We start from the raw sequence: 13,685 nt of genomic DNA, 5'->3' as shown, positions 1-13,685 counted from the left end.
TACATATCAGCAGAAACTAATGGGAAGGAAATGTTGCTTTTTCAGTCATTGTGTGTGACCACAGTTAACTTGCTGGTCTGCATGCTCCAGTCTTCATATCAGGATCTGTAGTCGGCAGATCGAAAGGTACTGTATCTATGTAGTGCCCCCACGTGACATGACGTAAATAGTGGATTGTGACCCCACGTCACAAAATGGGGCAGGCACTATCCACCAGTAGGTAGGGTCGATACAGTATCGCTAACCCATAATTTGGTGAAAAAAAAAACATGATTGACTCTGTTAGGGGAAAAAAAATGGCAACGTTTTATACACGTTATATCAGACTTTGAGTGTATATGGCATACTATTCATATAATGATAGACAATGTATTTGTATTAAAATGAGTAAAATATAAAAAAATATTGAATTTGACCGGTTATGTATTTATAAAACAAAAATTAGTCCTGTCCCTTCGGTAAAGGACCACTGACGATACAGTTAATAGCTATCGCTCGAGAGCTCCATGTAAAACTTCATATATACATTAATGGATAAGGATGAGAGTTTAACCGTGAATTACATAGGAAATGATTGGTAATAATCTCAAAAGCTAATACCGGGCACTGAACAAAAAAACCATAATACACTTCCTACATTGTGATTTAGGCCTGCTTCACTGCTAAGTTTACAGTAAAACATCGAACATGGCCATAGACAGTAAAACATTGGTGGAGAACCTCCTGGGCTCAGCCATATCACTGAAAATGTGTTGTGGAAAAGTCATGTTAAAAAAAAAAAAAGTGTTTTTTGGCCAAGGCAAAAAGGAGTGGCTCATAAATAACCACATGAAGCTCCTGGACGAGCCCTACAAGTCAGGACCTTAATGCCATAGGGAATTTGTAGTGGGAACTGACACATAGTATTGACAAGTGATATCTTCAAAATATTTTGAATTTAGGACCATTGGATAATATCTGTATATGAGGAGTGGACAAAAATCCCTCTTCTGAAATAATCACAGCCTTGGTGACAAACTACTGTACAAGAAAGACTCACCTCTGTGTTTAAAAAAACAAACAAACAAAAAAAAAATGACTTAGTCATGTTTTGCCAAAGGATCAAATACGTTCACGTGATCGGATACATTTTTTTTTACCTTTATTCATTGTTTTTCTAGTTTTGTTAATATTCTGTTTAATAGTCATAAAATGACTACTAATATCTTTGTATTGGGGTTGACAAATTCAACAAAAGATGAATTATTTTCCCCTATTCTACCAACACAACTGAGATTGCTTCCACAATATGATTAATGCTAAAAAAAAATAGCTTCACTTCTTCAGAAGAATTTAATATGTATCATCATTGTGTAACTTGTGCAGTCAGAATACTCACAAAGAAGATGAGATTGAACAGGAACAGGAAATATTTCATTGCAGTCAAGCAGCCTTTCCCCATGGTGGTTTATCTGTAATGGTGAGAGGACATGTATGTTTTTTGTAATGCTCATAAGGGTATTCTAGTCAAATACGTGTGTATAAATATGCGATTTGTAAATATCAAAATATTACGTTGAATTAATTTTTGTCAGGCCATATTACATCTAATGACATCCATCCTTCCATTCATTTTCTACTGCTTCGCGGGGGGCGCTCGTGCCTATCTCAGCTACAATCGGCCGGAAGGCGGGGTACACCCTGCAAAAGTCGCCACTTCATCGCAGGGCCAACACAGATAGACAGACAACATTCACACTCACAATCACACACTAGGGCCATTTTAGTGTTGCTAATCAATTTATCCCTAGGTGCATGTCTTTGGAGGTGGGAGGAAGCCGGAGTCCCCGGAGGGAACCCATGCATTCACGGGGAGGACATGCAAACTCCACACAGAAAGATCCCGAGCCCGGGATTGAACCCTGACTACTCAGGACCTTCATATTGTGAGGCAGACGCACTAACCCCACTGCCACCGTGAAGCCCAATTTTAAATGAGTACATCCAAACACAATGTACATATTTATTATGTGCAAGAAGAAATAACAGTTACAATTGTGTGTACCGGTATCTTCCAAACAAGAAAGAGGTTTTATCACATCAACATCGGACTAATAACACTCCTTTGAAGACACAAACTGCCATTTTTCGGACACGATAAAGTCTTGCCGTATTTTACGGATTATAAATCGCTCCGGCCGAAAAAGCATAATAAAGAAGGAAAGAACATACTGTATAAGTCGCATTTTTGGGGGAAATTTATTTGATAAAATCCAACACCAAAAATAGACATTTGAAAGGCAATTTAAAATAAATAAAGAATAGTGAACAACAGGCTGAATAAGTAAGTGTACGTTATATGACGCATAAATAACCAACTGAGAACGTGCCTGGTATGTTAAGGTAATGTACTATGGTAAGAATCATTCAAAGAACATGCTATAAGTCAGGGGTCACCAACCTGGGTGCCAAGTAACCCGCAAGGACCAGATGGGTCGCCCGCTGCCCACTTTTTTTTATGAATTTATTAATCAATCCAACAAAACACTGAGGGTGGCCGTATAAACAACTTTAACACCGTTACAAATATGCGCCACACTTTGAACCCACACCAAACAAGGATGACAAACACATTTCGGGAGAACATCCGCACCGTAACAGAACACAAACACAACAGAAGAAATACCTAAATCTCTTGCAGCACTAACTCTTCCGGGACGCTACAATATACACCCCCGCTATCACCAAACCCCGACCACCCCCAATTTTTATTAAAATGTTATTTGATATGCCATTGATATTTTTTTTATTATTATTATTATAATTTGAAACTCGATTTTGCTTGTCACTATAAAGTTATATAAGCCTTGCTTGTTCAATATTCAATGCAAAACTTGTTTGGGTCCCTATTAAAAGGTACATTTGTTCAACCTTGGCCTGCGGCTTTGTTCAGTTTAAAATTTTGGCCCACTCTGTATTTGAGTTCGACACCCCTGCATTACATTAATCACGACAACTCGCACAGAGGGGAGGGTGAGTTGGAGCCCTGGAAGCCCCCGAGGGGAAAAAAAGCGGTGGTGAAAGCGTGGGGTGGGGGAGGGCAGGTGTGTGCGTGTGTGCCCAATCGTCTTAAGTGTGATAGTGTAATGTTTTTGTAGACTGAGGCCAATCTGAAAAAAGTTCGACTCCAGGTGTCGTTGAGAAGGGAGGGAAGTCAAAGCGTCCATCATTGAGTTGTCCTCTGGGGTGTTTTCAGAACAGCCTGGTCCTCAATGCCATTCGAGGGAGTCAAATCGTAGATTAGGATGTTTGTTTTTCGCGGACAGACAAAACAACGGCTTGTCTGTCCTTAGTCCATGCTGTATCTCTCCAATTCAATTCAATCTTCCTTTTCAGCAAACTTCTCCATGATGTGATCCATCTTGCGATTTAGCTCAGAAATGGCCACAGTCTGTTCCCACAGGCCTGCCCAAACCTTCCATTGCGACGAACAGCCCTTTGGGCTCCTTGAGTGGTTGCTATCGTCTTACAAATTTTACGATACACCAAAGCAATGCCCAGCCCAATCAGCAGGTGGCCCGCGATCACGGTTCCAAATAGGTAAATGTCTTCCACGTCCTCGATAGGAAGGACTGAGAGGCACATGATTCTCCATTTATCCCAAGAGTCTCTCTCGTACCCTGCAGCCATGGTTCCATCAGGGCAGCCAGGCTCCCCCGAATCTCTTTTCCACAGCGAAAATACTTTGTCAATTGCTTCGAGAGTCCAGCTGATCATATCCATGTCTGATGTTTTAGATTTGAGGACAGCGCAAAGAAAGAGGCTTCAAAAAAGTTCAGACAAGACTAAAAACAAAGAGAGCAAACTGGGAAAGGAGGGATCAGAGAAAAATGCGACCGCCCTCACCAGAGGCAACACTTCGGCCTATGGGAATGTCAAACGTGAGGGGGACCTCGTCCATGTTAATAATATGATCCAGTGTCACGTTGTGCTCACTTACATGCTTTTCAATGTACTCGCGGAAACTGTCTACCTTTGACTGGAAGTCTGCTGGCAGTTTTTGGGACATCGTTGTCCTTGCTCTGATTTGATTTGATTTAGATGTATTGGTCCCTGCTGGGGAAATTCCTTTTCACTGCCGTACATTTAAACAATAGACATTACACATTCTGAACAAAAATAACAAAAGACATCATACATGGCCAACACATTTACAGGCTTGTCAGACAGGTCTGCTGGGCCTGCTGTTTAGGGCGGCTATAGCTGCAGGGATAAGGCTTTCGCCATGGCGGGCCCTCTGGAATTTGATAGTCCTGTACCTGCATCATCCCACTGTCAGATAGTGGGATGATGTATTTGTGTGGTGGGTGTGTCATAACCTGGACTATTGTGTTTGCCAGTCAAATGATGGACCTATGGTTTGGATCGGAAATGTTGGGTGTGGGTAGGCCGATGATTTTAGCTGCTATGTTTGTGATGAGTGTGAGTTTGTTGGTTACAGAAAACGGTGAAAAAAACATTTGGAACAGTACAGAAGGATGGGTTGAACAATGCCTCGGTAAAGTAATATCAGGAGGTGAGGTGCAACGTACAGTTCTTTAATAGATAGAGAGGCGATTGCGTTGCAAAAAGTGGTAACACTAAGAAGGTCCTCCCGCAAAGTCATTTATATTCATCTCCTTGGCAACTACCTGGGCGTGGAGACACAACTGTACAGTTGACAAGCCTCTCCCGGCAGCATGTTGTTCAAGCACCCATTTGTGAATTTGTTCCTCGAGCTGTGGCCACCTAGCTTTTAGCCCGCGATTCGCTTTTTCAGTTTTCTTCATTTCAGTAAGAGTAGCTTCCGCTTTCCGCCAGGCCCTTACAAGTTTCTCGCTTAAACCAAACCTTCTTTCTGCTGCTCGATTGCCGTTTTCTGCTGCATATTTCACTACTTCCAGCTTGTAACCTGCAGTATATAATTTCCTTTTCGGTGCCATTTTTGTTCAGCCCTTCTCAGTTTTTATAAGTTACCGCCAATGTCGAAATTATCAATTTTCATAGGTATGGAAGTAGTAGCAGGTAGGATCTTTTTTTTCACAATGCATTTCTGCCATGACCCGTCCCCCGCCAAATTTTTATTGGTTGACATCTGTGTGAAACGATTGCTGATATATGCCTAGTCTCTTACGTGAATGAGATAAATAATATTATTTTATATTTTACGGTATTGTGTTAATAATTACACACATAAGTCGCCCCAGAGTATAAGTCGCACCCCTGGCCAAACTAAGAAAAAAACTGCGACTTATAATACGAAAAATACGGTAAATAATGTGAAACACATAGCGATACAATAACCAGGAAGCTAAAGCGTTTGTCTTACACCTAGTAATCCGCTGTGGACAGACCAAGGCAAAAATGCAGGTTCAGCGAGCGCTGCGCGCCCCCGCAAAGGCAATACATTTTTGGCAGGCATTCACATTTTGCCACTACACACCGAAAGGGACATGGGGTAAAGACGTAGTTAGAAATACAGCCGAATTAACTCCTAAACTGGCATTTTCACACCCACCTCTAATCATCCGCACACATCCAATGCTTTCTGGTACACACAAGATACATATCTTGTGAGCCCGATAAACTTTTACGTGCGCGCGAGATACGTATTACGCAGGGATGGGAATGAAGATTTACAAAATCAGCTGAAAATGTTATAATCCTAAAACACCGCTTTGCGGAAGGCTGCACAGCGGCCGCACCTGAGTGTACCTCGTGCAAATCCCTGCTAGGGGGGACTGGGGGCATGCCTCCCATAAAAATTTTGAAATCTATGTTAGCTTAGAATGCATTTCCTGCTATTTTGAGTCAAAATCTAACAATATTCTCCAGACCAAAATTTCACATTTATTAGCAAATATTTTCATAAAAATGTATCATGTGATGAAATTTATGTATACAAGTTTACACATATCAAATTCTTGCACACTTTTGGATTATAGACAAAAATAGGCCTACAAATGGATTAACCAGAATTCAAAATATAAAAATGTTGAAATACATAAAAACATGTATTGTACCTCTGAATGGACTCGTCTGTCGTAGATTGGTGTGAGAGGAGCTGAGTCGGAGGTGGGAGGCTTCGATAGTTGATTTGAGGCTGCATTTGTGACGATGTTTGACTTCAGCTTGAAGGCAGATGCCAGTGAAAAATTACTTTCTCCGTAAACTCACTTTACTTAGATGCTTTGCCGATTTCGAGTGGTCAAAGAGTGCCACCTTTCCCCGAGATCCATAGTTCACAATGTCCTTGCAATATAAACACTGAGCACGTCCCGGTTCATCGCACTTTGCAATGAAATCGCTGATCAGTTCGCCTACGTCTATTATATTGTTGTTAATCTTCACCTTCAGTTTGATAAATATATCGAGCCATGCCCAGTTTCACTTGTTTCTCACGCCCTTATCGATATATTTCGCTAATGAAGCATTCCTATCTTGAATAAGCTTAACCATGTCTGAGACTGTTTTGTCAATAAAGAAACGTGTTAATTGAGAGCTACTGTGTTTTCTTTCCAGATTAGTCGCCGATCAACACAACCAATATAAACAGAATCAATCCAATCCACTTTATTTATACAGCACATTTAAACAACAAAATGTTTCCAAAGTGCTGCACAACAATATTAAAAACAACAACTGGATCAGTCTGTCGCAGCATGAAACACCTCAGTTCAAAGGAAGAAAAGAGCACTCCAAGATCACCTTGTGATGAACTCTTTCCTTTAAAACAAAAGCTAAACCCCCGCCACGACCACTCGTTCTCGGCGTGTTAATGAAAGTACAGTCTGGGGGCAATAGCTCTGAAAAAGCAGCAGACTCACCGGTGCCAATCCAGGTTTCTGTCAAGAACAGTATATCCAAAGAGTGTGACGAAAAAAAGTCCTGGAGAACAAAAGTCTTGTCCATCACGGATCTCGCATTCACGAGTGCACACCTCGTAGAAATTGTTGTAGCCACGCGCGGTGCCCAGCTCAGCGGCCGAAGATTAGCCAGGGACACGCCACCTGAGCCCCGGTGAGATGAGTGAAGAGGGCGCAGCGCGCAGGGATCCTCCCGCTGTCCCGCCGACCAGTCGAAGCGCCCGCCGTGACAAATAGCGACCAAAACAGTCGCTGTACTCCAAGGGAAGAGCAGAGATCTTCACCGCGTCAGGATGTGCCAACCAAGCTTTCACTTTTACCAGTCGGCCGGATCGCACTCCTTGGTGTTTCCGCATCCTGGGCAGCGGCGTGTTCACCCGACGGAAGCACTCGGGGAGGTTAGCATTAGCACGAAAAAATGAATCAGAGTCTCTTGCATTGTAAAGTTCACATGACCATACTGACTCCACTATCCTCAACAACTCCTGGCGTTCATACACTAGAACTGAGTCGATGGTCCTCAAAACACACGTCAAAATAAACACAAAACAGACAGTATTGCTCAGAGGCAAGGGGCGAACCAAACACACCGGCGCCATCTTGTTCTCTACTACTATAACAAATTATATATTATATAAAATTATAAGAATACGAGTTCAGAAACGCTCACAATAATTGAGCATCAGGGACTAGATATTGTCAGCAAACGACGCGTGCAGACGCCTATAACGGGCAATGTCATTGGTTGATGTTGTCAGTTGATAGTAGAGCTTAGCCAATCTGGTGCCTTCACACATTGGCATTATATTATATAAATGACCCTGGCGACGCCAAAATCGGCGTAATTCCGCGGATCCGCGGAAAATTCCCATCCCTGATTACGTGCTCAAGAGATACATATCTAAAAAAAATTGTTCTCCATATCCCTTTAGGGGCTCCGTAAAAAAGTTAAAAGTTTGACACTATTTTTATTTTTGTATTGGCAGTCTTATGCCGGAATAAGTTTGCTGTGCTGCTGCTTTTTTTTTTTTAAATACATTTTGCACCCTACAGTCAATTGTTCCACACAGGTTGCTACAAAAACCAAAGTAGTGACAAAAATTGTTATTTTCTTTAGTACAAACATCTGGCTCTTGTGAACGTTAGGATTAGCAATGTTTTGAATCTCCGCTAAGGAAGTAAGGGGGCAGGCGAGGGCTCACAATGCTCATATGTGCAAAAAATATGCTGGAGCAAAAGGCGAAAAAAAAAAATATATATATATATTTAAAATCGTCTGCAACAAAAAGCTCAAATTAATCGATACTATTGATCGCCCAGGCCTACAAACTTCGTTTCCATTTGAGTTGGGAAATTGTGTTAGATGTAAATATAAATGGAATACAAGGATTTGCAAATAATTTTCAACCCATATTCAATTGAATGCACTACAAAGACAAGATATTTGATTTTCAAACTCATTAACTTTGTTATTTATTTTTTTGCAAATATTAACTAACTTAGAATTTCATGGCTGCAACACGTGCCAAAGTAGTTGGGAAAGGGCATTTTCACCACTGTTTGACATCACCTTTTCTTTTAACAACACTCAAACGTTTGGGAACTGAGGAAACTAATTGTTGAAGCTTTGAAAGTGGACTTCTTTCCCATTCTTATTTTATGTAGGGTTTCAGTCGTTCAACAGTCCGGGGTCTCAGCTATTGTATTTTACGCTTGATAATGCGCCACACATTTTCGATGGGAGACAGGTCTGGACTGCAGGCGGGCCAGGAAGGTACCCGCACTCTTTTTTTTACGAAGCCACGCTGTTGTAACACGTGCTGAATGTGGCTTGGCATTGTCTTGCTGAAGTAAGCAGGGGCGTCCATGAAAAAGACGGCGCTTAGATTGCAGCATATGTACCTGTATGTACCTTTTAGCATTAATGGTGCCTTCACAGATGTGTAAGTTATCCATGCCTTGGGCACTAATGCACCCCCTTACTATTACAGATGCTGGCTGTTGAGCTTTTCATTGATAACAGTCTGGATGGTTCGCTTCACCTTTGATCCGGATGACACAATGTCGAATATTTACAAAAACAATTTGAAATGAGGACTTGTCAGACCACAGAACACTTTACCACTTTGCATCTGTCCATCTTAGATGATCTCAGGCCCAGATGTAGACGAACTGTATTTAGTGACAGTGGTTTTCTGAAGTGTTCCTGAGCCCATGTGGTGATATCCTTTAGAGATTGATGTCGGTTTTTGATACAGTGCCGTCTGAGGGATCGAAGGTCACGGTCATTCAATGTTGGTTTGCGGCCATGCCGCTTACGAGGAGTGATTTCTCCAGATTCTCTGAACCTTTTGATGATATTATGGACCGTAGATGTGGAAATCCCTGAATTTCTTGCAATTGGTCTTTGAGAAACGTTGTTCTTAAACTGTTTGACTATTTGCTCACGCAGTTGTGGACAAAGTGGTGTACCTCGCCCCATCCTTTCTTTCGAAAGACTGAGCATTTTTTGGGAAGTTGTTTTTATACCCAAACATGGCCCCCACCTGTTCCCAATTAGCCTCACACCTGTGGGATGTTCCAAATAAGTGTTTGATGAGCATTCCTCAACTTTATCAGTATTTATTGCCACCTTTCCCAACTTCTTTGTCACGTGTTGCTGGCATCAAATTCTAAAGATAATGATTATTTGCAACAAAAAAAAATGTTTATCAGTTTGAACATCAAATATGTTGTTTTTATAGCATATTCAACTGAATATGGGTTGAAAATTATTTGCAAATCATTGTATTCCGTTTATATTTACATCTAACACAATTTCCCAACTCATATGGAAACGGGGTTTGTAGAAAAAAAATTAACCACCAAAACATTGAAATGATGACTTACAACTACATCTACTTGCATTGACAAGAGAGTATAAAACATCATTATATTCAAAAAGCACAGATTCACAAGTGAGCCCTAGCATATCTAGACACCTCCTCTCAAAAACCCCCAGTCCTTGAAAGGAGACCTATACAATGAGTCATTTATCAAATGCATATGCTGTAAAATATAATTCATAAAGGCCTGTTCAAAGTACCCAGGACAGAGGATGTATTAAAAAAAGCATACTTTAAAATTTGCAATGATATAGAATTTCTAAGACACACACTCAAAACCTGTAATTTATAATGTGAGTAAATTAATGCATACATTTAAAAGCTATACTAAAAACGCCACAATACTAAACAGGTAAAATACTAGAGGCCATGGTACATACTGTATGTTATATCAAAATGCTTATCCGTCTATGTCGCTGGTTGTTCAATAACCAATCTTTTGCAAAAAAAACTAAATTATTGTAATTTGTTAGATTTTTCAGGTGAGCGTGATGTTTATTCAAGTATTTTGCTGCTCAAGTAGAGATAACAGTTTGGATAAAGACACATTTTCTCTGTGGGGTCCTACAGTCCCCCTTCGTTCACAATCCTTATGAGAGACAAGAAGACAAAAGTTTATTTGTATTTTTTCGCTTTTTAACATAAAAATCGCAGATAAAGGGAGTAATCAATTCTACCTCTAATCCAATTTAAACATGCATTGAAAACCTGCCAGCAATACTTCATTTACGTTCTGTATCCTGTATGATAATCAAGCTATAGAGACATTGTTATTGTGAGAGCAAACCCAAAGGAACTTTTTTTCTAGCTTACTCACTCATTGGCGTTCTACGCTATTAGCTGCAGTATGTCAGGAGATAAGCGAGCAACTACTCCAGCACCCGAATTGCATTTGAATTTGTAATAAACCAACACAATGCAATAGGGCAACAACCTGTACGGACTGAAAAACATGAACAATCATATCCAATATCTGTCAAGTATTAGCCCACACTTTACAGTATGTTTTGGTTTTACACTGTAGTGTAAGATGACGTGCTGCATGTACTGTATTTCCTTGAATTGCCGCCGGGTATATAGTATGCGCCTGCCTAGAATTACTGCCAGGTCAAACTCGTTTCGCAAAATATTATTTTTATTAGCGCATGTCTAGAATTTCCGCCGGGTCAAACTCGTTTCACAAAATAATTAGCATATACCTAGAATTTCCGCCGGGTCAAACTCGTCACGTCACGAGTGACACTTCACCTGTCATCATTTTCAAGATGGAGGAGGCTGATTTCTATAATTTGAAATCGCATAAAGGGAAAAACATTGAGAGCTATTCAGTAGGATTTAAGGTCCAAGCTATTGAATATGCTAAAAAGAACAGTAAGCAGCTATGTTTTATTAATTTACCATAGCTGCTGCGTGTGTCAAATATGAGTCATTAAATGACTCCCGCCTCCTGGGGGTAGAGGGCGCTAGTGATCCTTCTTGCGACTACTCGGCTGCAGAAGAAGTGACAACAAGCAGCAAGAGTGAACAGCGGTCGTTTAGTTTATCCTCTCGCTTGCACTTTTAACATGGAGGATTACATATCTAAAATAAAACCGTTTTCTAAACTGGACTTTCAATCGAAGCAGGAGGTAATAAAGGAAGATCTCCATCGAGACAGAGAGACTTTTAAAACTGAAGAAAGATAAGGAAGACTTTTATAAACAAGTTATCGATCCTTTTGATCAGAAGGAGCTGCGTATGGACTTCATTTATAAGTAAAGGTAAGACCATAATAATGTTTTTTTTTTTATTAAATGTGCTTTTCATGATGGTATCCTTACATCACACTCAAATTTCTAAGCGAAGGCCTAAATTTACCGCATGCCTTTAGTAAGCGCCGGAGTGAGAAGAGGTTTTAAATTAATTAGCGCCCCGGCGGCAATTCAAGGAAATACGGTATTATGAATAGTAAAGTGACTTACTCCATGGACTGTTGTCCGTTTGGTCCAGCTGAATTTTCGAGGTTAAGTCGCACAGACCTCACTCTCTCAGTTTTCATCTGCTTCAACATTTCTCCCTCTTCTTCGGGCTCACTTCTATAAGCAGCAGTTCATCCTCCATACATTCAGCTTTAAAAAGATGAGGTAGTGAATTGTCATTTGTCCAAAAATAGTCGTCTTCATTGTTTATTACCAAGTCTGCTATGATTACCACACACTCACGTTTGTTTCCAGGAGTAAACAACACACGTTTATTGCCGGAAGTCAGATGTGCACTGCTGTGGAAACGGACAACAATGTGCCGGGGGAAGGAAGTCCTGGTACCGATTAAAATGACCAAAATACGGTAAATATTGTACATATTACATATTGTTATGAACAAGTATTTTACTATATTATATATAGACTTGCAGTTTATATATAAAACGTTGATGAAGGGTTTTGAAGTTGTTAAAGAGGAATTTAAAGGCTACAACAGTGACTCCCATTAGCCGCATCTTGAAACCGTTTATCATCTTTAAATCAACATGCATGTTCTTGTCTCTCATGATGATTGTGAATGATAAGCAATATTCCAAAAAAAAAGTGCAGTTACCCTTTTAGGACTCAGAGCAGAGCATCACATACTGTACGTATTTTAGCAATGGAGGAGGGGCAGCATTGTGGATTATTTGGTTCACCTGCCCAACATGAGAGATAATAATCACATGATCAAAACTGAGTATGTTGTATTTAAAGAGAATGTTACAATGGTAGTGTTATCTTGTTTTTTGATCTAGTATGAGAGGGACGAGCGGTAGAAAATGGATAGAAGGATTGATTTTCAATGCTTGGCCATACAGCGATCTGATTGGCTTATGCTGGTTTGATTTACTGCGATGAGGTGGCGACTTGTCCAAGGTGAATCCCACCTTTCGCCCAAATACAGCTGAGATAGGCTCCAGCACCCCCCACGACCCTGGGAGGGACAAGCGGTGGGAAATGGATGGATGGAAGAATGGTTTGATTTACCTGAGTCCAGCATGGCATACAATACGTCATGCAAGACAGGGGTAGGGAACCTATGGCTCTCGAGCCAGATGTGGCTCTTTTGATGACTGCACCTGGCTCTCAGATAAATCTTAGCTGACATTGCTTAACACTTTAAGTAATGAATAATTCCCCTGGTAATCACAGTGTCAAAAATAAAGTTCAAAATATAAAACATTCTCATGCATTTTCATCCTTCCATCCGGTTTCTACCGCACCTGTTCAAGAAGTCGCATTAATGGTAGGAAGTATTTTATTTATTTTTGGTTAGCCTCAGAATAACAATGTTATTAAAAGGAATAAGAGACTTATTATACTCTAAAAATGTTGGTCTTTCTTAAAAATGCATGCATATAGTTGTATTCAGTGTTAAAAAAAAAAAAATGATATCGCTCTCACGGAAATACTTTTAAAAATATTTGGCTTGTATGGCTCTCTCAGCCAAAAAGGTTCCCGACCCCTGATGTAAGAGATAATCATAACTCTCTTGTTTTTGCAGGTTCAGGAGAAAGATCATTTCTGATATGCTGGAAATTAGACATTTTTTACTTCACTTAATGAGCCATGGTTTTAACATGTTTTTTTAAAGCTTAGTTTACAATCAAGACAGATCCCCAAATATTTTGTTTACTCAACAGTTTTAAAAATGTACCCTTTTAGCACTGCATTTGGGTGCACCCTACTAGAGTGCTGTTTATTAAAATATTTGCACCGCCTCCCACCTACATCTTTCTTTTTTGACGTCTCCATTATTAATTGAACAAATTGCAAAAGATTCAGCAACACAGATGTCCAGAATACTGTTTAATTATGCGATTAAAACAGACGACTTATAGCTGGGATCAGTATGGGATCAAAATGTCCGCTACAATCCGTGACGTCACATGCACGCGTCATCATACGCGTCA

At 40.3% G+C, this 13,685-nt stretch overlaps 1 protein-coding gene across 4 annotated transcripts in view; it reads right to left on the bottom strand.

Annotated features, from left to right (window-relative positions):
* LOC133541398 (CD82 antigen-like) overlaps positions 1-13,685 on the bottom strand; it is a 76,590-nt gene that overhangs the window by 52,896 nt on the left and 10,009 nt on the right. For 2 of the 4 annotated variants that reach the window (XM_061884830.1, XM_061884814.1), the window contains exon 2: positions 1,379-1,451. In XM_061884830.1, coding sequence (XP_061740814.1) covers positions 1,379-1,441 — 63 coding nt within the window. In that variant the 5' untranslated portion in view covers positions 1,442-1,451. Of the gene's footprint in view, positions 1-1,378; positions 1,452-6,845; positions 7,152-11,730; positions 11,878-13,685 lie in introns of those variants that run through there. The other 2 variants (XM_061884823.1, XM_061884838.1) reach the window with 2 other exon arrangements.

The sequence above is a fragment of the Nerophis ophidion genome, linkage group LG02 (assembly GCF_033978795.1).
Source record: "Nerophis ophidion isolate RoL-2023_Sa linkage group LG02, RoL_Noph_v1.0, whole genome shotgun sequence".
NCBI classification, from domain to species: domain Eukaryota; kingdom Metazoa; phylum Chordata; class Actinopteri; order Syngnathiformes; family Syngnathidae; genus Nerophis; species Nerophis ophidion.
The sequence above is the reverse complement of the archived record's forward strand: the minus strand, read 5'-3'. Positions and strand labels throughout refer to the sequence as shown.